The 27458-nt window shown below is 46.7% G+C and overlaps 1 protein-coding gene and 1 long non-coding RNA gene across 4 annotated transcripts; one reads left to right on the forward strand and one right to left on the reverse strand.

The window, feature by feature from the left end:
- Positions 1–481: 481 nt before the first annotated feature.
- On the forward strand, positions 482–2931 carry LOC132343651 (uncharacterized). 2 transcript variants are annotated; one of them, XR_009492586.1, is made up of 3 exons: positions 512–965; positions 1371–1638; positions 2143–2931. It is a non-coding gene; the product is annotated as an uncharacterized lncRNA (long non-coding RNA). The 2 variants fall into 2 exon arrangements; XR_009492585.1 differs by having other exon boundaries at positions 482–965; positions 1371–2931.
- A 4004-nt stretch (positions 2932–6935) lies between these two features.
- On the reverse strand, positions 6936–27057 carry CD83 (CD83 molecule). 2 transcript variants are annotated; one of them, XM_005223786.5, is made up of 5 exons: positions 26908–26955; positions 26700–26815; positions 13347–13557; positions 10454–10560; positions 6936–8528 (listed from the first exon to the last, which is right to left on the reverse strand). In XM_005223786.5, exons 1-5 carry the CDS (start codon positions 26942–26944, stop codon positions 8403–8405), a joined length of 597 nt encoding a protein of 198 aa, XP_005223843.1. In that variant the 5' UTR covers positions 26945–26955; the 3' UTR covers positions 6936–8402.
- Positions 27058–27458: the final 401 nt, after the last annotated feature.

Genomic DNA, 27458 nt, shown 5'->3' on the forward strand with positions numbered 1-27458 from the left:
CTAAAGATAAATACAGCAATCTCTTGCCCCAGATATCTGCAACCTCACCCATGTCAGATCAATTTCCCCAGTGTTTGTATCTTATTTTTTTCCTTTTATTTGTTTGTAGATTGTTTTTGCCTTTAGCTGCACTTGATCTGGTTTCTGGATGTGCCTTCCTTGATTTTCTTGCTATATACCATTGTAGGGATGAAAACATGGGATGCATCAAAGAATTTCCATGATCCTAATTCAACATGCTCCCACCGGCCTGGCACACCACACGTCTAAGTGGCTGAGAGCCGCCAGCGTGCAGTGTCAGGGACCACAACGATGTCACTGTCACCATCAGGAGGATGTTCTCATCCTGCCCTCAGCTCGCCTGTCACAGCCTAATCTCTCCAGAAAACCTTTCTTCATTTATTACAATGGTGGGATGTGTTTTTAAATAAACAACCATTTTAATGATCCCGCATTTGGAAACTTCCAAATTGTAGACTATCGTATTCATTTCCTAAGGCTGTTGTAACGAAGTACCACAAACCGGATGTCTTAGAAGAACAGAAATTTATTCTTTCACAATTCTTGAGGCCAAAAGTTCAAAACCAAGGTGTCAGCAGGGGCTGTGCTCCCTGCCAAGGCTCTATGAACAGCTCTGTCCTGGCCTCTTTCTAGCTTTGGTGGGCCTGGTCATTCCTTGGCTTGTAGATACATCACCCCAATTACTGCCTCCATCTTCACAGGGCACTCTCTCTATATCTGCATCCAGGTTGCCCTTGTCTCAGGGCACAGTCTTCGGAGTTAGAGCCATTCTAATCCAGCGTGACCTCATCTTCACTTGTTACATCTACAAAGACCCTGATTCCAAATAAGGTCACAGGCGTGGGTACTGGGGTTAGGACTTTCCAGGAAGAATGGAAAAGAGATCTTTCCAGAGAGAATGAAATCATGCCATTTGCAGCAACATGGATGTCATCCTAAGTGAAGTAAGTCGAACAGAGAAAGACAAATACCATACGATATCACTTATATGTGGGATCTAAAAGATGACACAATGAACTTATTACAAAACAGAAACAGACTCACAGACATAGAGAACAGACGTGGTTGCCAAGGGGGAAGCTGGGGTAGAGAAGGGACGGTTTGGGGGTTTGGGATTAGCAGATGCAAACTGTTAAATATACAATGGATAAACAACAAGTTCCTGCTGTATAGCACAGCGAACTGTTTTCAATCTGCTGTGATAAACCATGAAAAGAATATGAAAAATAATGTATATGTATATCTGGACACATAACTGACTCACTTTTCTGTACGTAGAAATTGACACAGCACTGTAAATCAACTACACTTCAATAAAATAATTTTTTTAAAACAACGTATTTTTTCAGGGGATGCAATTCGACACACAGCTACCTTTCCAAACGCAAGGCCATTAGTAATTGATCATGAGATTTTCTGCTGCGTACGCATCACAACCCTTCTCCGAGTGGCTGTCTTGACTACATCTGCAAGCAATCAGAGTCTGCACCTTGGGTGAAGGCGACTTGGCCTCCTGGGTCCCACTGAAGGGATGCATCTGTGATAATGACCGTGAGCTTGTGGGTGAGATCACGCTGGCACCCTCAAGTCCATGCCGGTGGCTCTCTTATTCATGAGGTGAGCCCCCTGAGAGGTCGCCCTGGATAGCCCTGTCGCCAGGCCATCTCCTTCTTGGCTCAGCAGGTACCGTGACACGTGACCACAGCCTTAGATTCACAGAGGAAAACGTCCCGCTGCTTTTTTCTGAGTCCACAATCCACGTGCTCTGTAGCATGGCCTGGTTCCAACTTCACTCCATGCACACTCCTCTCCTCCCTCCACTCCCTGCAAATTGGAAATAGTGATACACAGCCACCTCACAGGGCTGTCGGGCCATTTAATTAATGTTTACAAAGCACTCTGAGGTCTTCGGATGGAAACTGCTGTGTAAGTGCAAAATTATTATTAGTTCTCAGCCCCCTGTCCCTTGACCTCTGGCATGGGCTTTTGTTGTTCCTGAATGGGAGCTGTTTATGGGCTGTTCAGCTGGCTCTTTAGGGTGCATAGGCCAGTACATACGCATTTGCAGACTTTTTTTTTTCCTTTGAGAAAAACATTCCAACTCGGTGGGATGTCTTGCAGGTTTTCACCATCTGAATGTCTCCCTACTTATCTCTGCTGAGTCCTGAGATCTCCAAGAGCAGATTGTAAACAGGCTCCATTGGAAAAGAGGGAGGGAAAAAGGTCATTTTGAAGAAATGGCCCCTCCTATAAAGAAGAATCAAGCAATATCTCCTTGTCAGGCAAAATCTGAACAAATCACTCAGGGAAGTCTGTCTCCCTTGCCCCGAGGGATTCTGTGCATGTTTATACACCGAAAGGAGAAAAGAATAGTAGATTTGCTTTCAGTGCCCAAGTTTCACTTCCTTCCTTCGCCTGAACGTCTCAGGAACCATGGAAACAAACATACCCGCCTAGAGGCTGTTTTCCTTCTTGTCTTCGTTGCCTAACTGTGCACTTGCCTGGGATCCCGTGGGGAGAATGAAATGAAGAAGTGGTAACGAGAAAAGATGTCTGCAAGTGAAATGCCTTGTCTCTGAAAGACAGAACGGGGCTCGTGTGTCATTCCTCAAGCTCTGGGGCAATGAACAATGACTTAAGGCACCATTTTCCTTTTCTCTAAAACGTATTCATACTCATCCCTCCGTATCCACGCACAGCCCACTAGGTCCCTTCAAGGTGTCTTTTGGTTTATCTTAGTGCTGGGTTAGCAGGATCGGTTAATCAACTGCTGGAAGATTTTATTTTTAAAAATCGCTAAGGGACCATCATGCAACACGTAATCCGTAGGACAAAAGTCTAAAGCCATGGGGCCAATGAAGGAAGCAAGTGTTTGCCATATCACAGAGAAGAATAAACCAAAAGAACACACATGATATACTTTGTTTTCTAAGTCAGCCAACCAGTGATTAAACGTGATGTCAAATTATAGAAGGGGGAAAGCAGGATTATTCTGAGGGGACAAGGAATTTGAGGCGGGCCTGCGAATAAGGATGGCTAAATCCAGCTTTAACCAGCTGGTTAATCCTAACGTCTATGATTGCAGGAGCACCAGAGCCCCGTTGGCTATCGAGGTGGCTGGGAGACATAGATGCCTTACCTGTGGTCTAAGGTGATAAAGTTCTGCAGGTTATGTAGAGGACAAGATGGAAGGGGTTGTTTCTTTCCATTCCATTCTTTTAAAAGAAAGGAGGGATTGACATACACATACTATTCATACTGTGCGTGAAATAGGTAACTAATGAGAAACTACAGTATGGCACAAGGGGCTCTACCTGATGTTCTGTGCTGACCTAAAGGGGAGGAAATCCAAAAAAGAGGGATGTGTGTATATCTGATTCACTCTGCTGTGCGATAGAAACTAATACAAATTGTAAAGCATCTACACTTCAACAAAATTAGTTAAAAATATAAAAAGAGGAAAGGAGAACTAAGCAAAAAAAAAAAAATCAGATAGATGGGTTAGAGAGAGCTAGGATCAGTAAAAGAAAACTACAAGACTGAAAATTGAGATTATAATGTGTAGGAAACAGCTTGTTTCCATCCTCCTCTTTTCTCTTCCGCTGATGCTCTGCTTCTTTGGACTTCCATCGACCTCCTGGATGGTCTTCCTCTTCCCATTTCCCCCAGCTCTTTCATTTCATCCTTCACTTTGCTTTCCTGGCTACTGTCCTAGAAATGAATCTATGGCTCCCCAAGTCAGAATCATTCCACACCGCCCCACTGTGCAAATCCTCTGTGACAACTTGCCCATCTTTCATGATCACCTTCTTCCTACTTATCCTAGACTGTGGGTGACCTGTACCTACAAAAACACTCATACAACCCTCTGTTCAAGTGTGTTCCCTACCTTTCTACCTTAGAGATTGTGCCTCTGCCATTTCCACAACCCTGATGGTTACTACCACTTAAAATCCTGCTTATCTTTCAAGGCCAAGAGCAAACACAATTAGCTCTATAAATCTTTTTAAGGTGCCCCAGAAGGAATTGAACACCATCAGTCCTTTTCTGTGCCCCCACTATTCTTTGTATAATTCCCTAATGCTAAGTAAAACAAGTAGCTCTGCATATAGCTCTGAGTCCATTTCTCCTTCTACTAGATTATAAAATTCTTGAAAGAAAGGCCTCTACCTTGCTTTTTCTGAGTATTACATAGAGTGCCAGAGTACATGCTCAACAAAGATGCTTTTGCTTAATTTCACCCATTCAGCACACACAGAGAGACACTACAAAAGGCACAGGGTAGAAGTTTAATTTCTTATGCAATTTAAAGGCGAAAATTAAAAAAACACATCTGGTCTTGGAAAGATAATAAATAAAATTAATACAGTGTCTGACCAAAGAACTGATTGATTTTATCTTAGGAACCAGTTAGGACAAATCTGGCTGGCAAACCATCAGTCGAAAAACTATGGAAGACAACTGCTGTTGAATTAAGCATGTGTGCACGCTCAGTCGTGTCTGACTCTTTGTGACCCCATGGACTGTAGCTCACCAGTTTCCTCTGTCCATGGGGTTTTCCAGGCAACAATACTGGAGTGGGTTGCCATGCCCTCCTCCAGGGGATCTTCTCAACTCAGGCAATGGGAATGGATCTTCCCAACCAATGTCTCCTGAGTCTCCTGCACAGCAGGCAAATTCTTTACTGCTGAGCCATCTGGGAAGCCCAAACAGCATCTACCCTAAGATTTTTAGGCCTTTGACTATTTTACATAGGGAAGATAGAGTGTTAAACAATTATCCAAGTAATGCAAAGTTGCCAGTGAGGAACCAGTCCGGGAACCAGACTGAATTATTCTGAGACCCCCATTCTTAACTGTACTGTGGGGTCGAACATGTGAGCCTATGGACTGTGTCCACAGGCTGCCGTGTGATCTCCTCTGTGGCAACCGTAGCAATTTCTCAGGCTCTGTTGGGCTCTGTGAGTGCAGCACAGTATTTTCTACGATGAAATCTGCTAAGAGTTATTATGAAAGCAAAACCCACAGGCCTTCTTTTGGGAGAATGTGGAGCTAATATTCACATCTGTGTTTGTGTCTTGGGACATCCCGAGGTGAAATGATTATACCCATAGATCGAATTCCATAGGCAAGCAGGGCTCTGAAAACAAAGCTCTTCCTGGCAGTAAAGACAGAGAATAAATATGGTCCCGGATCATCTACCTCCTCTGAAATACCTTGAGGGGCTCCAATCAGTGGAAAACCAGCTCACTCCCTTTGATAAATTCCACCCTACCCACCCTGATCCTTCTCTCCCTCTCTCCTACACACATCTCATGATCATTAGGCACCTAATCTCATCTTGTATTAATTCTTTGAAAGCATCATGACTCTCCCACCAAGTCAATTCTGTTCTTGTTTCAAGATTTTATCTGTTTTTGGCTGTGCTGGATCTTCGTTGCTGCTTGGGCTTTTCTCGAGTTGCAGCGAGTGAGAGCTACTCTCCAGCCGCAGTGCCCTGTCTTTGCAGTGGCTTCTCTTGTGGAGCAGAGGCTCGAGGGCACGCTTGTGTCAGTAGCTGCTGCATGTGGGCTCCGTAGTTGCGGCTTCTGGGCTTCAGAGCACAGGCTCCAGAGCTGTGGCGCACAGGCTTAGCTGCTCCACGGCACGTGGGATCTTCCAGGATCAGGGATCGAACCTGTGTATCCCACATTGGCAGGTATATTCTTTACCTCTGAGCCACCAGGGAAGCCCCAATTCTGTTCAACAAAAGTACTTTGTCAAATATTCACTGTCCTCATCACTTTCTCTGCTGTTTTTTCCTCCTGTCTTGTTCTAACGTTAATCTTGTTCTAACGTTAATCTTGTTCTAATGGTACTATTTGAACAAGGCTAGGCTCTTAGGTACGTTATCTTATTTAATCCACAACACATAATATGCAGATTCTCTTTTTATTTCACATTCTAAAGAACTGCCAGCTTCGGCTTAGAGAGCTGACTCCCCTGACCAAGGTGGTAAAACCTCTGGTGAAGCTGGACGTCAAACCAGCTAAAAATGCTGAGCTCTTCATTACACCAGTGGTCTCCCCAGCATTTCTGGTCAAGCATTTGAGGATGGAATTGATACCACTGAAAGGGAATCTAGAGCTTTAACAAGCATTTTACGGGCATTCATTTCACAAAGAGCCATTTTCCAAAGTGGATTCACCTACAGCGCTTCCATAACTTTTACCACCACTTGCACTAGATTGTTCTTGCCATTTGGGGGGTAATGGAACGATTTGAGAATTTTGAGTCAAACTCCACGAATCACAGGTACTGAGCCCCTGGCTTTACACATCCTTCTGAAGTAGAAACCCTCCCCATCCTTCCCACCTGTGGTCATGGATGTGGTCCAGCTGATCGTGTACTGCCTGGTGGCAAGGCCATTCAGGGGTGGATTCAGGAGCATCTCTGGGAGGAAGAGGCTGCTGCTTCAAAGAGATTTGCTGCTAAGTCACTTCAGTTGTGTCCGACTCTGTGTGACCCCGTAGATGGCAGCCCACCAGGCTCCCCCATCCCTGGGATTCTCCAGGCAAGAACACTGGAGTGGGTTGCCATTGCCTTCTCCAATGCATGAAAGGGAAAAGTGAAAGTGAAGTTGCTCAGTCGTGTCCAACCCTCAGCAACCCCATGGATTGAAGCCTATCAGGCTCCTCCTTCCATGGGATTTTCCAGGCAGGAGTACTGGAGTGGGGTGCCATTGCCTTCTCCTCAAAGAGGTCTACCTGCCATAAATCCCACCCCACCCCCCCACTCAGAGGACGTTCTCAGCCAAGCTTTCATCTCTAGAGTTTCACCTTGGGTTCTGGTTCTCAAACTAGTTTGCAGGCCTCCCAGCACTCATCCCAAAACCTTATGAGTAGTTTGAAATATAAAAGAGAAAAGCACTCCCTCTTCACATGCACACGTTTAATCACATGAAAACTATGACAGAGGCCAAAACAGTCAACTTGGCATTCTTTTAACTCTCTAATAATAGCGTGGGCAATATTCTCTTTGGAAAGTAAGTGAGGAGAGGGCCAAGTTTGATAACAGAAACCCAACAATTGCCAGAACATCAATGGAACATTTGAGAACGCTCTTCTCCCCATGGCTGGTGACTCCTGAGTGTCCACGTCTTGGAGTTAACTTTTGGCTGCTGCTTCAAGAACAGACCACTCAACCGGCCTCACTTCCCCAAAGGAATTCATACATAAGATGATGGGAAAGTGTCCCTTCTTGCCTTCTTTGTTTGGGACGATGGAAAACATGAAAAATGAAAAGTATTTTCTCATGCCCAGAACACCACTGGAGTAATAAGGAAAATGACCAAAAGAAGTCTGGAATCTGGATAGTGCTTTATACTCTTTCAAAGCATTTTCACATACATTTTTTTTTTCAGTCAACACATATGACAACCTCTTGGTTTACAACAGAAAAAGCAGAAACCATGGGATCTTGTCCAGAATCAGACAGCTAGGTAGGGGGACAGCTGGCCCCAGCACCCAGGTTGCACGATTGCTCCAGCATTTTCTCTCAGGTCCCTACATGGCTCTCTCCCCTACTGCTGCAGTCTCTGACTTCTTCTCACCCTCCATAAGCACGCTGCTTGTCAGTTACAATGACATTGAACTGAAGATATGGATTTCAAAAGGAGAAACACCACAAATCCTTTTTTTGACAAGAATACACAGATGAATTAATAAAAATAAATGTGGCACTCTCTGCTCTTGCCTCTTTATGGATGTCTTTCCCAGATTCAAAAGGCCCAGTTGGGGGCAGTTCACTGACCTGCTATTTCTATGTACACATCCTACCCCTTGGTAATGGAAGGGCCTTCACGGCGGGAAATTAGTTGCTAAATATTTCCCCCTGTCTCACAGCTTGGCCTGTCGATTTCTCCCAGACACAAAACATCTGGGCTCAGACAAGAAAATACAGCACATTCAGAGATGTGCTCCAGATGTGGAAGAGGACAGCTGTCCTCAAGAGTCTACACAGGACCAGCTCCGGGCACTCGGATTTCCCAAGGTCCTTTTCCAACTGCATCTCACCACAGCTTTTCTAGGACTGGAAAAAATAAAAAATACCCCCGTCCAAGAGGTTGACCAGATAGCTGAATAAAACGCTAAGCAGGTCATGAAGCAGCAACACTGTAAAGCACCCTGCAGGCGGCTCCATGCGTGGTGGTCACATCAGAATTCTCAAAGCCCTGCTCACGGACAGTGGGGTGGGATCCACTCTGGTATGCTTCGGTCAAGCGAAAGGGCTTCACAGGAAGGATGTTGTCTTCACGTGGGGCTCATGCTTCTCCTGTCCCGGGGTGACATGGATGCACACCACGGAGCCTTCGGCCTCAGAAAAAAGGTGCAGAAACCCTGCTCACACCAGTTCTGTCTTGTGAAGAGTCACTGGTTCCAGATGCTTATTTGGAGAGGTGACTGGGAGGAAAGCATGTTCCAGGACAGGTTTAGAAAAGTCTGGAAATATACTCTGCTGTCGTGCAAACTTCTGAAAAATAAAGTCAAATAAAAGAGAGATGTTGAGAAGTGAATAATTGGAAAAATGCATCACCTTGATTTAAACTTCATTCACTAGGAGCTGGCTGGGCAGCTCATCTGGGAGCCCTCTTGAGGCAGGCTACCTCACTCACTCTGTGGTGGGCTGGCATTGTTTCACTGGTATCTCTGAACCTCAACAAGGAGTCACAGACTGCGGCCATTTCCAGACCCTGCCATTAGGATTTCCTGCATGGAAAGTCAGTGCCTGTAGAAACGGGCATTTGCCAACAGAACACTAAAGTCACTCGTTTTTAAAATTTACCACCAGGTCATTCTAATTATGGGCTTTCCTGGTGGCTCCATGGTAAAGAATCTGCCTGCCAACGCAGGAGACCCACGTTCGATCCCTGTGTTGGGAAGATCCCCTGGAGAAGGAAAATAGCAACCCACTCCAGTATTCTAGCCTGGGAAATCCCATGGACAGAGGAACCTGGTGGGTTACAGTCCATGGGGTGGCTAAAGAGTTGGACACAACTGAGCAACCAAACAACAATTATCTTCTCACATGCAAATAACTCTCAAGACCAAGCTGTAAGTTTCTTGAAGGAAGGACATAGGTCTTAGCCTTTTTACATCCCCTCAGTGCTTACATAAAGCCCTGTACACGGCACATGCTCACTCATGCTGGATGCATGTCTAAAATAGCAACCAGAGAGATGAGTGTTGGGCCAGAGAGTTCACTAAGTGACCAGAAGGGCCCAGTGAGCAACAAGAACCGGCCCTGGAATAGCTCCAGGGTGACCCATGTCCTGGTCCCCAAATGGACAGTACTTCCTGTTCCTGCTAAGGCATACGAGACCCATCACTTCTTGGTGGGTCAGGACTGGAGCTGGCCCTGCTCCCCAACGACCACTGTCACTCCAGGTGAGCAGCCATGCACGAGGAGGCGTGGGGGGCAGAGAGGAGTCTCAGCTGGAGTCTGCACCCAACAGCTCAAGGGCGTGTCAAGGACACCCACGTTACAGGCCAGCCATCCTCCACCCAGGCCACGCCCTGCGTACCTCTGACTTCTCAAGGTTAATGCTTAAAACGTAGAGGAAGTACCAAAGTTATTAGAGGGAATCTCTAAGACAGCGGTCCCCAACCTTTTTGGCACCAGGGACCGTGGACCAGAGGTGGTGGGGTGAGGGGGATGGTTTGGGGATGATTCAAGAGCATTACATTTTTCGTGCACTTTAATCTGCTGCCACCCCTGACTGAACAAGAGCTACCAATCCGTGGCCTGGAGGCTGGGGACCCCTGCTCTAAGAGAAAAGAGTTCAAGGGCAGATGAAGGAGACAAATCCACTACTGGAGTGGACAGACTTGCTCATCCACCTATGGGAAGAAGAGCACCTCTCCCGGTATTGGACGGGCAAGGTCCCACTTTCTTCCAGCATATCTATAAGCCCTGTTGGTGCTTTTTTAAAGACTTTTTTCTTGATGTGGACCATTTTAAGTTTTTATTGAATTTGTTACAATACTTCTGCTGTTTATTTTTTGTTTGTTTGGCCCTAAGGCACATGGAATCTCAGTTCCCCGACTAGGGATCGAACTCGCACCCCAAGCACTAGAAGGTGAAGTCTTGACCACTGAACGGTGAGGGATGTCCCGGCCTGCTGGTGCCCTAAGAGGATCCTTTCACCTTTCACAAACTTTCTTCACCTCCTGATTCACTTTCTCCACGCACGTCTCTATGCAGAACCACCAGATGGAGAACAAGCTGGGAGCCTCCAGTAGAGAGTCTCACTGTCTGGGGACCTCAGTAAGGCCAGGGTTCTGAGAACAGGTCCCTTGCTATTATTAAATGATTCGCACCATCTACAAAACACATTAAGATTGGTGCCCCAGGTGATCTTTTAATAATGAGAGATGTTTGCAAAAGATACTTACGCAAGTGAAAATGATGAGTGTTACATAGAAAATAACCAGAGCCAACAGCAGGACAATCTCAGCTCTGTAGTTCTTAAAAGTCTCTCCTCTGTGTCCCTTAAAGCATCCTGCAAAAAGAAATAAGTAATATATGAAGCCACCTGAACGGACTCTTCTACCAAGGTGAAAAACCAAGCATGCTTTGTTCTGGCTTTCTGAAGTCCTCCTTGTCGCCCCTCCTACCCTTGAGTCTGTCCCACAGGCAAGGACACGGGTTATACTGGCAGGGACACCGGACCTTGTGCTTACTCTGTGCCCGGCTGCGTGCAAAGGGGTCGACAGCCAGCATGTCACTGAACCTTCAGGGGCAAGGCTGAGCGTCCCCCGTTTGCAGAAGAAGGAACCAGGGCTCAGAGAGGCTGAGGTTCTAAGGCAGGTGGCAGAGCTGCCCTCCTATTATGGAACAAGTTGGTGCTGATCCGTCTTTGTAGGATCGTTAAAGCCCCTCCACCTTGAAAGCCTGGGGTTGACTATACTCACTAACTACGGTACAAGTGGTAAGAACCGCCTGCCAATGCAGGAGACACAGGAGACTCGGGCTCTATCCCGAGGTTGGGAGGAGCGGCCGGAGGAGGAAATGGCAGCCCACTCCAGTATCCCTGCCGGGAAAACCCCATGGATGGAGGAGCTTAGAGGGCCACAGTCCATATGGTTGCCAAGAGTCGAAGGCAACTGAGCACAACAATCAACAATATACGCTATTATATAGAAAACAGGTCACTAACAAGGACCTGGTTTACAGCACGGGCAACTCGACTCAATACTCTGTAAGGGCCTAAATGAGAAAAGAATCTAAAAACAGAGTGAATATACGTATATGTATAATGATTCACTCTGCTGTACAGCTGAAACTAACACAACATTGTAAATCAACTATATCCCTCTAAAAAATTTATTTTTTGAATTTTAAACAAAGCCGCTCCACCAAAGCCGACAGCAAAAGGGGGCTGTTAAAGGCTGTGGCCTCAGTGCTGGGCGGCGGGGCGGGGGTGGGGCAAGTCCAGGAGGAGGGACGCCCTCAGCCCAAGAGCAGACTGGGCGGAGCCAGGCTCTCTCGATGGGGAACAGCATCCAGCATGCTGTTTCGAGCAGCGAGGTTGCCCCTGGAGTCAGCTTGAGGGCTGGAGCAGGAGCAGGTGGACTCCAGGTGACTGGAGGCTTCCACCCCCAGGGTCACAGGGGGCCCTCCAGAGAACTGTGACCCCTGAAACTGGATTCAAACATTGTGCAGTGGTCTGGGGATGGATGTTCAGAGGTCTGCGACCCCAGAAGACAAGACCTGAGAGCCATTGTCCTGACAGTTCTAACATTTATTGAGCACTCGGTCACCCCTGGGCAGTGCACCGAGCATTTCCGTGCAATACCTCGTTCAATCGTCACCACAAGCCTATGTCATGGATGATGTTATCCCCATTTTGAAGATGAGAAAACCAAGGCTTAGACTCAATCAGAGGTTTGACCAAGGTCACACGTTAATGAGCAGCTGAGCTCATACTGGAACCAGATCCAAGTGGCTCTAGCCTGACCACTTAATTTGGCGACCGCAACGCCTCTGCAGAGATAGGAAAGCAAGTCAGCTGTTCTCTGCTCCTTTGCTCCCCGCTCCCCATGGCACACACCCGCCCTCTCTGCTCTTCCTCCTGGATCGCTCCATTTCTCATTCACGTGAATGATACTCCGGGCTGACTGCAGGAGGCAGCAGGGAACAAAGCAGAGACTATATCAGGGCAGGCGTAAGTGCCACGAACGCAAACGCAGTGGAGTATAGGCCTGGACACTGAGAAGCATATAGGGTGTGTGTGTGTTGGTGTGAGATAGTGAACCAAGTCCAAATACTGAGGAACTTCCTTGGTGGTCCAATGTTTAAGACTTTCCTTCCGATGCAGGGGGTGACGGTTCCACCCCTGACTGGGGAGCTGAGATCCCACATGCCTTGTGGCCAAAAAAACAAAACATAAAACAGAAACAATACTGTGGCACATTCAATAAAGACTGAAAATGGCTCACGCCAAGAAAACTTTAAAAAACCCAAACACTGGCCCCTAACCAGGGCTTGCCCTCTCATGAGTGTGGGAATACGATCTTGAGTCAGATTCCTTTAAGCTTCTCCGTGGAAGGAGACAATAGCTGCTACACAAAGTCAGGGTCTCTGTAACGACATGTTTGTCATTTCAAGCCTCAGCCACTAACAAGAGTTGGGCCAAAGTCAGATGCAAGGCATATTTTAAACTACATCAAGAAAAATTACAGAAAAAAGTCCAAGGAGATAATCCTTATCTTGACACTTGAGTCCTGGTCTTACTGCACAGAGTAAAAATGTGCCTTCTACTTGGGAAGCCTCTTGTTGGACGCTTTTTCTTTGGCCTGAGTGGAGGGATGAGGACATCCAATTGCTGTAAAGTGGGAAAGAAATGCTGTTCTCATGTTGAAAAAGGCGGAAACATGTAGCAGCTCTCTTAGGCCAGATTAGAGAGCCCCCAGTGAGCAGAATATTGCACAGCTATCTGATAAATTCAAAACTACCCAGTTTCTCTGTCTTCCAAAAACTAGACTTGGAAACTTTCTATTGGCTCCAAAGGACTCTTATATGAATAAACAACAGTCAGATTTAGTTGCTTGACTCCATTTGGCATCCACCCCAATCAAACTGGGGTAGATCCCTTAAAGAACAAAAAGGAAAAACCAAAAAGAAGGCAGAGAAAGTTATGCCACCCTTGCAGCAGAATTTAGCTTTCAGCCGCAGATGTGATCCACAGCTTCTGAATTAAACTCGGATTGAGCGGATCAAGGTCAGGACTTACAGAAAGTGCTCTGTGTGGTGCAGGAAGAAAACAGGTGTTGTAGACCACCTCACCTGTCACTTTGAGGATCACAGTGCCAGTCAGGTTTCTCTGCCCTTCCTGACCCACCAGAGTGCACCTGTAGGTCCCGGAGTTGCAGCTCGTAGTGTTTTGGATCCTCAGGGAGTACAGCCTTTCCCTGGGGGCCTCTGAAGAGTTCCTCTGCTGAGGGGATTGCAGGTCTTCCTGGGTCACCTCCACCCTTTCTGCACCTCCGTCTGTGAGCTGTTAAGAAAGAATCACATACAGACTCAGGGACCGAGAGTATATAAACTCGTGGTTGCCAAGGGGGACGGCGTAGGGAGCGGTGGACTGGGCGCTTGGGATTAGCAGATGCAAACTTTACCCAGAGAATGAATAAGTAACAAGGTCCTACCGTATAGCACAGGGAATTACATTCAATATCCTGAGACAAACCATCTTGGAAAAGAATACGGAAAAGAACGTATACACACATAACTGACTCACTTTGTTCTACAGCAGAAACGAACGCAACACTGCAAATCAACTTTACTTCAATAAAATAAATTTAAAAAGCAAGAATCAGATTTGCTTCATGCTCTACTGTCAGACCCCACAAGCCCTTGGGCCTCTGAGACGTCAAGATTCTACCTCTTGCTTTCATAAAATCTATCCTCAGCTGGCTGTTTTAAAAGAAGATACTGTGAGTATGTGTGATGTTTGCAGGGGGGAGGAGAGAATCTAAGAGGATTCTTTAAGGTTCCATCTCTTTTTGGAATAAGATCAGGACTGCATTTTATGATTCTCTGTATCCCAACTTCCACCCTACGTGAAGCAGTGTTCCTGTTGACCATAACCTTGCGTCATTAATGATTACGTGATGAAGTGCATGAATCAGGCTGAATCACATTCTCTTGCTGGTTGTTGTCTATTCAATGTTCTCTTCTTTTCTTCAGATACCAACTCATCCAGTGACTGACTCTTATTTTTGTAGCTCAGGGTTTTATTTAGAAAATGTTCCTAAATCTGTTAAGGTCATTGCCAGACAACTTGACAAAAAAACACAGAGATTCAGATGAGCAAAGCCTCCCGTGAAGAGTCATCCTGTTCTTCAGAGACTGCGCACATGTGGGCTCAGCCATGACCCTGCAGGATGTACCACACTCAGCCCTCTGCTGCGGCAGGAAGGCAGCTGATAACAGCACCTCGTGGAAACTCTCTGTGTCAGGCCACTTGGCAGTCGCACCAAGACACACGTGGAAGGGCGTGTGTGCGTGCTAAATCGCTTCAGTCGTGTCCGACTCTTTGCGGCCCCATGGACTGTAGCCCACCAGGCTCCTCTGTCCATGGAATCCTCCAGGCAAGAATACTGGAGTGGGTTGCCATGCCCTCCTCCAGGGGACCTTCCCAACCCAGTGATCGAACCAGTGTCTCCTTGGCTCCTGCACTGCAGGCAGATTCTTTACTGCTGAGCCATCAGGGAAGTCCCCATGGAACGGCAGTTATGACTTAAATCACTGAAGTCAGGATGGATCAGCCCGACAGGAGTAGATGCCAAGTTTACCCACACTAACCTGGCTGGTTTTCTTTCCCCGAACAATCTTTGTTATTAAACTGGTGGAGTCTTTCCATCATCTCCTAGTTCCATGATTAAGTACACACCATGTTCACCATCAATTCTCTCTCCCCAGGTATATTTTTAACTGGCCTAGTTAACTTGCTCATTGGTCCTCCACTGAAACGTTTTAAAGCTTCTAAACCTGATTTACATCAACAGGAAAGCCAATCACTGTTTTCAGAGCTCCAGGGCAGCCCTGAGCCTTTGCTGAGTGACTGGGGACCAGCAGGGAGCCTGGGGTCTGGCGGCATTCCTTCCTGGTCCCTGGAGTGGTGCCCACACCAGAGGGCCCCTTAGGAAAAGACACCACTGCTCTCTCTGGCTCCACCTGCCACTGTTTGATCTCCTATAGGGAGCATCTCCTGTAGGAAGCACCGTACAACTCCTCTCCTAGTTTCAATAGGCAATCAGCACAGGGAAATAAATGACCAAGGAATGCGGGGAACAGAGGCAGAGGCAGCTCAAGACAGGAGACACACACGTGTGTGCACACACACCCCCTCCTTGGTTTCTGCTTCAGGTATTAGGTCGGGGGATGCACCGTGAGGTCCATGCGAAGCTCGGGTTCCCGCCTCCGCGGCCCCAGCTCCAGCGAGCACGCCTGTGGAGTGGCCTGCAGAGACATCTGGTGGTAGATTTATCGCTCCTGCAAGAATCCCTGCTTCATTCACTCCCAGCACCGGGCTGAGACTAACAGCTTCTCTCAGGCCGAGTCTCTGAACATCAATCCCAATGCTTGAAAGTTCTGCTGTGTTGAAAAGTTCCTTCCTAAATAATCAAGGATCTACAGACTGGGGCATTTAGGTGTTCAAAGAGAAAGCAAGAAAACAAAAGAAGGAGTTGTGGTCAAGGAACTGTAGGCATCCGACTGATTCTAGAACACGTCTAAGTTAGCCCAGTTCTCTTTACAGGCATGATGAAACCAGTAAGTGTAGCCTTATCACGTACCTGCACCTCTCCCCTCACCCACTGCTTGACGAAGAGCTCCCCTGGACCACAGCTTTTGGTGGGTCAGCTGCCCAGGACCATCCAGGGTCAATTGCTTCCAAGACTCCCCACCCCCACCCCCACCTCAAAGGCCAGTTTGAACCAATTAACTCACTCAGCTTAATCTCTGCAGTCCCCGTGATGCTGTCTCATCCTGCTTTGCTTTTCTGAATTAACCTCCAAATGGGTTCAACTCAGATTTCTTTCTAACAGCACAAAAAGTGAACGTGTTAGTCGCTCAGTCATGTCTGACTCTTTGCAGCCCCATGAACTGCAGCCCCCAGGCTCCTCTGTCTGTGGGATTCTCCAGGCAAGACTACTAGAGCAGGTTGCCATTCTCTTCTCCAGGGGACCTTCCCAACCCAGGGATCAAGCCCTGGTCTCCTGCATTGCTGGTGGAGTCTTTATAATCTGAGCCACCAGGGAAGCCCCTCTTTCTAACCAATATCACTGGAACTCAGTTTTGCTAGAAATCCCTGTAATCGAGAAGATGTGACCTTGGCTGCAACAGTCATTTTGAGATTATCTACCTCTGGTTTTCTCCATCAGGGGATCTTCTCTCCTATCCAGTGACCCCTCCCTCAACTCAGAAAGGCCTGTCTGAAAGTCAAGATCAAAACTGAGAGCCCCTCTGAAAGCTGGTAGAAATATAAACTATTGTGCTTTATTTACATGAAGATGGGCCCCTCATCACGATGGCTGCTGGGAACTGCTGAATCGAGTGTGCGGTGGGGATCAGAACTGACTGGCAGTGGCTTGCTGTCTACTTGCAGAAGAAAATTCATTTTTAAAAAATCAGCAGTAATAACAAAACAGTAGTTTAAGTGATGGTCACATTTCCACAGGTGTCTGGCAAAACCTCCGGAGAGGTTATTTTCAAATGGCAAAGCAAAGGCAGGGTGAGGTCATGAATGAAAGAAGGAGAGGAAAGTCAAAGAATCCCAAAGCGGCCTTCAGAATCCTGATTTACTGAACCGCAGCAGCCCTCAGTGAGATCAGGCAACAATATCTTAACTTTCACAGGGTCATCTTTCAATGACCCCTTCCTGGGTCTTCTTGAAAGACCCAGAGAACTGAGAGAAGTACTGGCTGATAACCTGAGTTCTCCTGCCAAAGTAATGAACACTTCTCTGCGCCTGATAACTCACTGTAACAAAAGGACGCTTCTGTAAATTCACGCAGTGCACCTGGGAATTGTTCAGAGCCCTCCCTTAGCTTCAAGCTGTAGGTACACACGTTGCCTGTGCTACTCGCCCTGCCTTTTGCGTACTGCTGCAAAAATTTAGTTGTAGTTTTCACATTAATGTCACATGCTTATGATGGAAGTGAGGCGCTAGCAGTCCCAAGAGACTGCACGCAAAAGAGACTTCACGCAAAAGATCAAATCCTCGGCTTCAGCACAGCGGCCAAGCAGCCGTCACACTGCGGTATAGGGTGACTTAGCCCTGGCTGAAGCAGCACCGTTCAAGAATCAGAGGAATTTCAGGGGGAGGAACATGGAATTACAGCAAATGGGCCATCCTCAACTTCGCCTGGTTTTATGAGTTCTTATAAACACTTGAGCTGGCTCAAAACCAACCACTGGCAAGAACAACTCCCAGCATTCCAAATCCCAAAGTGTTTCATTGCCTCTCTGCAGAAGCGTTTTAGGAAATAATAATTTATAACAAAAGGAACCCTCAGATTCATTCACAGCCAGGCATAATTGATGGGGACTATTCAGCGCACACTCTGCGAGGGCTGGACCACAGCACGAAGTGGGCAAATTAATTCCTCAAAACATTCACCCCAATTATGTTTTTAAAACCCAAATTCCGTGCATTAACTCTTATGCTGACAAATTCCTTCCAACTGAAACAGAAAAGGGTGAAATATAAGACATCCCATTTTCAGAAGGCCTATAGACCTTTGACTTATCTCAAGGCCTCCAATTTGACTAAATAATTTAAACACCATATTCATTCTCTAAGAAGGAGACCTAAGCCTTAAATTAAAATAAACTCTCTTTAATTTGCTGAATACTTTGCCAACAAAGGTCCATCTAGTCAAGGCTATGGTTTTTCCAGTGGTCATGTATGGATGTCAGAGTTGGACTGTGAATAAAGCTGAGCGCAGAAGAATTGATGCTTTTGAACTGTGGTGTTGGAGAAGACTCTTGAGAGTCCCTTGGACTGCAAGGAGGTCCAACCAGTCCATCCTAAAGGAGATCAGTCCTGGGTGTTCATTGGAAGGATTGATGCTAAAGCTGAAACTCCAATACTTTGGCCACCTCATGCAAAGAGCTGACTCATTGGAAAAGACCCTGATGCTGGGAGGGATTGGGGGCAGGAGAAGGGGACGGCAGAAGATGTGATGATTGGATGGCATCACCGACTTGATGGACATGAGTTTGAGTAGACTCTTGGAGTTGGTGATGGACAGGGAGGCCTGGCGTGCTGTGATTCATGGAGTCGCAAAGAGTCGGACACGACTGAGGGACTGAACTGAAATGGACTGAAGTCAAACAAATACAAGAAATAATTTTAAAGGCATGTGAATTAAGTTTTTTTTTAAACTGGTGTATAAATTTGAACTAGAGAGAAACAAATCAAGTAAATATCTAAATATGGCTGAAACAGAATCAATATTTCAGTCAAAATCCTTACTGTGAGAAGTTCTTTAGAAGTTTACATAATTTTACCCAAATATATGCTAACTTCATAGATTACCATAGATTACCTAGATTACCATATACCATATTTGTTCCATTCCTACAGCAAAGAATTTTGATTTGACAACCTTGAAATCTGAATTTATCACATATATGATGTGTTTGGAATGTGATAGGAAAGTAAAAGAAAAGGAAGACATTTTTTGAGGGGAAAATATGTGTGCACACATATATGCATATAAATATTTAATCCAACAATTTAATTAAACATATTTAAAGGAATGGACATTAAGTACTTAAAGGTGGTATTAAATTAATCTGATATATTCCAATCACATTGAACAGCTTTTTTTTATTGCATTTCCCATGCACTAACATTCATGTACCTTGGTTTCTAACTCAATTAAAGTGCCAATATAATCCCCATTCATCATAAAAACAGCTCTTTATAACGTGCAAAATAGTTTGGCTCAGAGGTTGATGTCATAATGAGGGTAGAATGTATGAGCATTAACATCGTTTTTTTCTAAGTGTAGTTTTATTGGAAAAATGATTTTCCACTTTGAAATTTACTGGGTCTAACAGACAGATTGGATTTATGGCTGTTAACAGAGCCATGAATATGGCAGAGGCAACATAATGAAGAGCTTTGGACTTGGGCAGATGTGGAAACAAACCCCACGGCTAGCTCTGCTCTTGGCGAAAGGGACTGAAGAGCTCTCAGGCTTCATTTGCTCCCCTGAGATGGGGGAAGGGTAATTAACATCTCCCAAAGTTGGTGTGAAGACACCAATGATGACGTAGGTGGATCATGGAGCATAATGTCAATCACACCTAAAAATGTTACCACTCTTTTTTTTTCACAGCTAAGGTTTCCTTCAGCATTCTAAATACTTTCCTGAACTTAGGAAATATTCAAAAAAACATTATTTACTGAATGAATGAGTAAATTTTAAAAACAATGAGTAAGTCGATCCAGAATCAGAGGGCCTGAGGTCAAGCCCAGGCTGCTTAATCAGATAACTGGGTCATTGCTGGGAAATCCCTTCACCTCTGACTCCCATTTTCCTCACCTGTAACTACCTACTTCCCTCTGGGTTATTTTAAGGATCGAATGAGAAAACATAATAGTGCTTCTAAGTGGTAATGTTGGATATAGCAACTGGGGTTGTATCCCATAGCTTTCTATCTCCACCCACCCATTCAGTCATTTCTTCCTGCTGATCCTTCCCGTCTCCTCTCTGGCAAAGCTGTTCTAGAAGTCTCAATCTCTGCTCTAGAAACAAGTTATTTTTCTATCCACAAGGTCTCCAAAATAGCCAGAATATTCTGAATTTACTACGGCATCATTGTAACTGGCAAACCCCTCTGGAACTAGGATTTGAAGAGAAGGTTAGGTTACTCACTGTTCATGCCAATCATCCTTCTCCCAAGAGGTTCTTAGGGATCCTGCTGGACCTTGGAGGGGCATTCCTGAATTCTGAATCCTATGAATTCATGTTCTTCAAGGGTGCTACCTCTCATTCTAGAAAAGGCACACTGGACACAAGCCTGGCCTCTGTGACCAGAGAGACTGGTTCTGATGAGTCCATGACCCAATCAATCAAAGCCACTTGAGCATAATCAGACATTTGTTGAGATGGAAGAGGCGCAATCTTTTCCTTGGCACTTGACCTTGGGAGGACAGACAGGTCGGCAGTTATCGGTGACTATCTCACTGCCTCGTGGAGGCTGACAATAAAACCAACACAAAGGAAGGGCAAGTTGAGAGACGGAAAGTCACCAAGCCCTGTGGACAGTCACGAGCCTCCACATCTAGCGTCAGTCCAAACTGGGTAGCTTAAAGCAGCAGAAATGTATTCCCTCACGGTTCTGGAGGCCGTTAAATGCAGCATCAAGGTGCTGGTGGGGCCACGCGCTCTCTGAAGGGGAGAATCTGTTTCATGTCTTGCTCCCAGCTTCTGGTGTTGCTGGAAACTGGCATTCTTTGATCTGTAAACACATCACTCCAGTCTCTGCCTCCATCTTCCTGTGGGGTTCTCCCTTTGTGTCTGTGTCTGTCTCTGTTTTCTTTTAATGACACCAGCCATTGGATTCAGGGCCCACCCTGATCAAGCATGACCTCATTTTAACTTGGTTACCTCTCCAAAGACCTTATTTCCAAATAAGGTTCCACTCACAAACACCAGGGATTAGGACTGACACATGTCATTTTGTGGGACACTAACCCACAACATCAACCGTAACTGAAGTATGAACTACATTTCCATTTAAAAAAACTGTTTCAACTATAGAAGCCGATATATTCCCTTTTCTTGAAGCCAGTTTTGAAGGATTACAAGCCTTCACAACAAAGATTGCTAATGGATAGGTGCACCTTGCCCTGCTCCTAAAATAAACGCGGCACATAAGGGAGAACCTCACACGGCTCCAACCTCAAGGCCAGTGCTGTTTTGTCACTTGGGCTCACATGGCTCCCACTCCTCAGGGGAAGAGACACCAGGGTCTAACTGGACTCAGAACCTCTGTTCTCTAGAACTGACCCAGTGAGTCTGGTCATAAGTGAATATGAATTGCCCACAGCAACGAGCGTCTGTCTTTTCCCTTTGGCTTTCCCCATCGGGACCAATAATCCTAGACAACTACCTGTTCTGGGATCTGTCTTCTCTTAGACAATTGAGACAAGAACATGCGTAGATTAACTGGTGCTCCACAAAAATATCAAGTGATATTCACAAGCCTTGGGCTCTTACATCTGTACCAAAAATACACAACACACAGAGAAATTTTACCCGGGTATACCTCAGTGCAAAAACAAAGTCAAAAATGTGCTTCAGGGTGGAAAGAGTCTTAGGGAAGTACTTTAATTCAGCTCTGGTTTGAGCTAAGGACTGTTGGTAGAAATTTTGGGGTTATCCCAAGGGTTTCCAGAAAGGGCTTACGGAGAACAGTTGTATTAATAGAAGGAGGAAGCCCCCTTTTAAGGTAATGAATCTCTTTTTAGTCCTGCCCTACATAAAACCTTCCCTTATGTCACTGAGACCTTCTCCTAACTTCCTCTTCTTTGTGAAGTGACAAACCCATATACAGAACTAAGATAATCAGTCGCCATGTGATTCGGGTTCCCCCTTTTATTTATGGAAAACGAGTGTTTGCAGTTTTTAGTATTTCACTCTCAGCTGCCTTTTCCCTCCCACCCCTCTCTTCCAAGCTGAAAGATTTTTAGCAACACTTCTCATCAGGGTCCAAAAATCTCAGTGCCCCATCACTTTTATCTGGCTGGGATTTCTTCCACAGCCTGGCTCACTGGTCCCTAGATCCACATGGACAAAAGGACTGGTGACCAAGAGAGAAAGGGGAGGCAAACCCCAGGCCCGCGTTGCAGGCTCACAGTTAACCCACCGGCAGCTTCACTGCAGCGCAAGACTGAAGCCTGCCTCTGACACTCATTTGCTAGGATGAATTATATTCTACCTCTCACCATAAGAAATACGATTTTCTTCTGACATATTTTCCATTATGTTGTCCTCTTTGCTTAAAAACTGTCAAAGGCTCCTTGATGCCAAATGGACCAATTTCTAGCCCATATGATTCAGCATTCAGGGGTCTTCACCCTCCGTTCCCAGCCTGTTGGTGGTACTACCTGTTGGTCCTCTGTGGTATAATCCTCCCTTCCAGATTAGTAGTTACCCATCAGCTCCCCAAACAACACCTGTGCGTTCTTGTGTCCAGGCCTCTGTCCTCTGGCCAATGTTCTGGATTGGTCTTAGGACAGCCACTGCCAGGCCCAGGACCTGGCACACACTTGGGACATAGAAATATTAACTAAATGATGAAAATGTAAATATGACAGACATCTGAAAACTAACTTTATGCCTTTCATAGTCTGACCTAAAGGTTATTCAATCAGGTCAAGTAATACCGGTCCCAATGGGGATGATACAACTTTTCTTTGACGCTCACACAGGCCTTGTTTTTTACATTGCAGTGTTTCGGTGCTTCTGTATTTAATATATAAATGTTTCCTTCTTCTCCTAAAACATCTCAAATCTTATCTTAAAGCAGACAGCATTCTAGAATCAGGTAAGTGTGGTGAGCGGCATGCGTTGTCTTCGCGTGGGGCCGTCAGAGTTGGTAGCTGTACCGCTGCTACCTGCCCGGGCCATTCATCAAGCCTAGACCCTCTGTGGGCTCCTCCTTAGCGCCTCCTTGCTTTATGGTTCATTATCACACAAGATGCTATAGAGACAGAAAATAGGAGACTGGCGTTGCCCACGGCGGACGGCTCTTAACAAACACATCAAGGACGAGTAAGAGCCATGGAGCGACTATCCTGGAACTTTCCAAGGGGCCACATACAAGCCATCAACCTGCTCTCCTTTAGTCCCCAGGAGAGCCCCTGACTTGCCACAGCTGCAGCTCTTCTAAATATGATAAAGTTCAAGTCTGCTCTAGCCTCTGAAATCATGGTCTCACTTCCCCTTTATCCCTTCCCTTGGAAATCATCTAAAAAGGGCACTTGTCTTGTGACGCAGGTCTGTCCTCTCCTCCGCAGTGTCACTCAGAGATGAAACCTGAGTTTCATCTCAGAGATCCTCTTTCGATATGTATCCACACAGGCCGTGGGGGCTCCCAGAACCATAGGAGATGGAGATGTGTTTCCCTCGTGAGTAACCACTCATCATTAGCAGTGGCCAACCCCACCCACGCCCAGACGCTCCGTGCACCAGCGCCATCCTGCCCCTCCGGACCTACTGCAGCCTCGTGAAAGAGAGCATGGACCAGGCCGCCCCACGAGAAGCACAGACTGGCCCCTGAACGGATGGTCTTCCTCCTGGCAGACACGGAATTGTGCTATGATCTTCTTATGCTAGAAATCTAACCGGAGGTCACAGCCGTTGGTAGAAGAGGGCTGGCCCAAGGCCTGTGTGCCTTATAATATCTCAAAACATCTCCTCCCAACAACCACAATCTATTCACGATCTTAACAGCTACGCTGGATGCATATACTGCATTTTCTATTTCTTTTCAATCATTCACTCTGCTTTAAAGGGTACAATACAGGAAGGGAGGAGAGGAGGTCCCATTCTTGGATCCCAGTTGGGAAGAGAAAGAAGACTTGTGCTAACTGGAATGGGGCTACCAGTGTCCACTCTTGGCTCCACCTTTGACCCCATGCCCCGTGCAAGTGTAGATTGCATTCCTCAACCCCAATCCCCTGTCTTTGTATCTTGGAAACACAGAGAATAAGATGGACATTGTTCCTTCCCAACTCACCCGAATGTTGCAAACACCGTCTGCTTTGAGTCTTTTGGTAAAAGGCACATGATAAGAAACACACGGTTTACATGGGCTCTTTTGTTCATTCCAAGTAATCAGTGCCAACTGGACAGTGGCAGAATGCTCCGGGGTGCCAGGGAACTGAGTGGTAAATGGATTTTTTTTTTTGGTAAATGGATTTTTTAATCGTGAGTCATTATAACCGTAATTGTGGGATGCAGAAAACCTGCAAGAATGTGATTCAATCTGGCGGATGGAGAAAACCCACACTGCAAAGGACTCTCTGCTTACTTGTCCAGCACACAGCCCACAACTGTGCAAAGTGGTTTTACCAACTACCCTACTGATGATGCAGTGAGGTTGGCTGTGGTCACCAGACTTAAATTCCCCACTTTATAGCTACCTCTAAAGCTTCAGAGAAACATTTTACAAGAAAGTTGTGGGTGAAAATGACAAGATAATCTTCTGTAAAACAAAGAATTTTGGTATTTCACCACTGGCTTTATTTCCAGAACACTCTATTGGTTTTTGTTGTACAAGCACAATTGATGCAAAAAGTATAATTACTGGGCTGGAAAATAACAAATATCTACAGAATATGCTGAGATCTGTTAAAAAGAGCTTGAAAAACAAAGCATATCGCTTTCAAGGTATCTGATTAGTTTACTGAAATAGCACAGCTCTCCTAACCACCACGACTCCATCAGTTTCTTCCTTAAAAAAATAAATTGGGCATGATTTTTCAGTGACCCTATTCCATGAACCAACAGAAAAAAGACAATGCCAAGAGACTATTGTCTTTTTTCTTAGCAGAGCTTTGAGAGCCCTTCAGGGTAAAGTTTGTAAGAACTGTGTTCAACAAACAAGCACATACATTATAAGGTTACATCACCAGCTGACATCCAAGGAAAAGCCAGAGGTTAATCGCTCTGGTTTACTACATCATTCCAAATGACCTCGTGCAAGAAGATTTAACTTGACAACTGTTTGAACTTTACAGTCTGAAATTTCATCTACTTGTTTCATAAGTACTTTGCAATTACTCCCCTGGGGATATTAATATTGTTTTCCCTTTTTAATCAGTCTGGAAAGGATCATGGTTTCATGTTTTCTCCTCCTTTTAGATAACCAAGTCCCTGCCTGGCCAGCCCAAAGACACTTTCATTTTCTTTAAGGAATTAGGATAGAAAACAGAAATAACAAGAAAGACCTCTAAGAACTTAGGCTATGGAGCCAGATTGCTGGATTCAAATCCCAACTCTAGCATTTAGCCAGCTATGTAATAGTGAGTAGGTTACTTTAGCCCTAAGACTCAGTTTCCTCATCAGTGATAGGCTTTATCTCTTAAGTCCACTGGAACTGCTGATGCATGAAGACATGTACCTCAGAGCTTGCCAGATGGTGACTACCCAAATAATACTGGTTTTCCAATATTTCTGTTTAAATACTACTGTTTTTACAAGGGAACAATTTTGGAATTGCTGTCTTCTCTGATCCCACAGTGACTAAGGTGGAAATGAAGCAGGAATAATAACAAACCTATTTGCATACATAACACAGGGCCCCCGAGCCTCAGCACCATTTCCACCGTGCATAATCACAAAAGGTTGGCCTGAATTCACTGAGCACCTTTGAAATGAACAGGGCAAAGGCTGGGTGCCGTGCAGGAGACACAAAAGCTGTGGCACTGTCCCTAGGGAACTGACAATCCGGTGAGGAGAGAAGACACACACACAAAGAGATAATGGTCCTAGGCTGCCTTGTTAAATGGCTAGATACTTGTGCAGGTTCTCACAGCATCTTTTATGGCGGGCAGAAGAAAACCCAGCGTTTTGTGGAAAACTACAAAGGCACAGAGATTGCCGGCAAGGTAAGATGACCAGGAGTTGGTGATGGACAGGGAGGCCTGGCGTGCTGCGATTCATGGGGTCGCAAAGAGTCGGACACGACTGAGAGACTGAACTGAACTGAAGATGACCAATCAGCTAACCAAAGCAAGGCTGGGATAGCATAGTCACTGGGCTTCAACCCGAGGTGCCATTGTGGCAATAACCTCATTAAAGGTGGTGAGCAAAAAAATATAAATAAACCGGTGACAGCAAACAGTTGGGTTTGCAAGGCCACCACAACCACAATCTTATAAGCTGAAAAGGTTAGAGTTGAGAGGAAACCTTAAAAAAGCGTCAGTCTGACTCAATCCTCTTGTTGTAGGGTAGGTGACACTGCTCTTACACACGAGGACCCTCCAATGCACCATCACACAGAAGCCCTCCTTGCTGGAACTTTCAGAATGCTCAGAGGGAAGAGAAAGGGATGGGGAGGAGGCCAAGGGTTTCCCTGAAAGGGGATGACTGGCAGATAGCTACCATCCAAAAAAAGAGCCTACATCAGCTTCTATCTGGTCATCCTTCCCCTCAAATTGCCCCCTCCCCTCTCCCCAAACGTATGAGCACCGCAGTCACAAAACAGCAGAAATAATAAATCCAGAGACATGCCTCCGGCCAATGTCAAACCTTCACCAGCTGCCTTCTCCCTGGCCTGCTGACCACAACCACAGGTGGCCTCTAGAATTAATCCAAATAAGAGATTTTCTGCTCTCCAAAACGTCTTATCTGGATCATTCTTCTCAGGCCACCTTTAGAGGCAAGAAGATTTGAGGTCCCCAGGGGAACGACATCTATGTCAGCCTGTACCTGGATGCGAATGAGCTTAGTCGCGATGGGAGAGGCGTGTGCGAAGACCCGGTACAGAATGCAGTTATCGGCGATATCCCGGACCCCCAGCCACAGAGGGTCACCGGCCCGAGAGAGGTGGTTCCCCCTCCTGCAATTAAACCACCAAACCCTAACCCGCCAGCCTGGCCGCACTTACCTTGGCCCAGGAGACCGTGTAGGTGACCAGAGGGTCCCAGGGGGCAGTGCAGGGCAAGTCCACATCCTCCGAACAGGCCACCTTCACCTCCTGCGTCGCGGGCGCCAGGCTGCAGGCTGCAAGAGGGAGAGAGAGCTGCGTGAGCAAGCGAGAAAAGAGGGTGTTGCGGGGAGGCGGGAGGGGGGCGCCGGGCGTCCGCAGGCCCTACCGCAGCTCAGGAGCAGGAGCTGGAGCTCGCGTGACATCGCTGAGGACTGCCGGTCTGGGGCCCTGGCGCCGGCTTTTGTACCGGCGATCACCCGGGACTTCCCCGGGCGCCGGTCCCGGGGGGATCCCCGCGGGCGGCGGAAGCGGCGGTGCGCCTCCCCGGCCCCCGCGGCGGCCACCCGGAGAGCCCCGGCCCCGCCCCCGAGCTCGGCCCCGCCCCCGGGCCCGGCCCCGCCCCCCTTGGCCAGGCACTTCCCCGGAGCCCCCAGCCCGCGTTGCTGGTGCTGATGCTGCTCTGGCCTCTACCCTACCGCGGCGACCGCAGTCCCGGTGCAACGCGCCGCTCCCAGGGCTTGGCAGCCGCGCGCGCACACGCCGGACACCCTGCAAACAGAGGCGGGAGCCAGGCGAGCCGGGGCTGTTAGGTCCTTTGCGCGGAAGCGAAACCAGGTTCTGCGTGGATGAGCGAGTCCCCCGATCGCCCAGCCGGTGGTGACATCACGGTGAACCCAGGTCCTGGCACTTGTCCTGGTTCCATGATCATGAGACACG

The sequence above is a fragment of the Bos taurus genome, chromosome 23, assembly GCF_002263795.3.
Source record: "Bos taurus isolate L1 Dominette 01449 registration number 42190680 breed Hereford chromosome 23, ARS-UCD2.0, whole genome shotgun sequence".
Taxonomy (NCBI): domain Eukaryota; kingdom Metazoa; phylum Chordata; class Mammalia; order Artiodactyla; family Bovidae; genus Bos; species Bos taurus.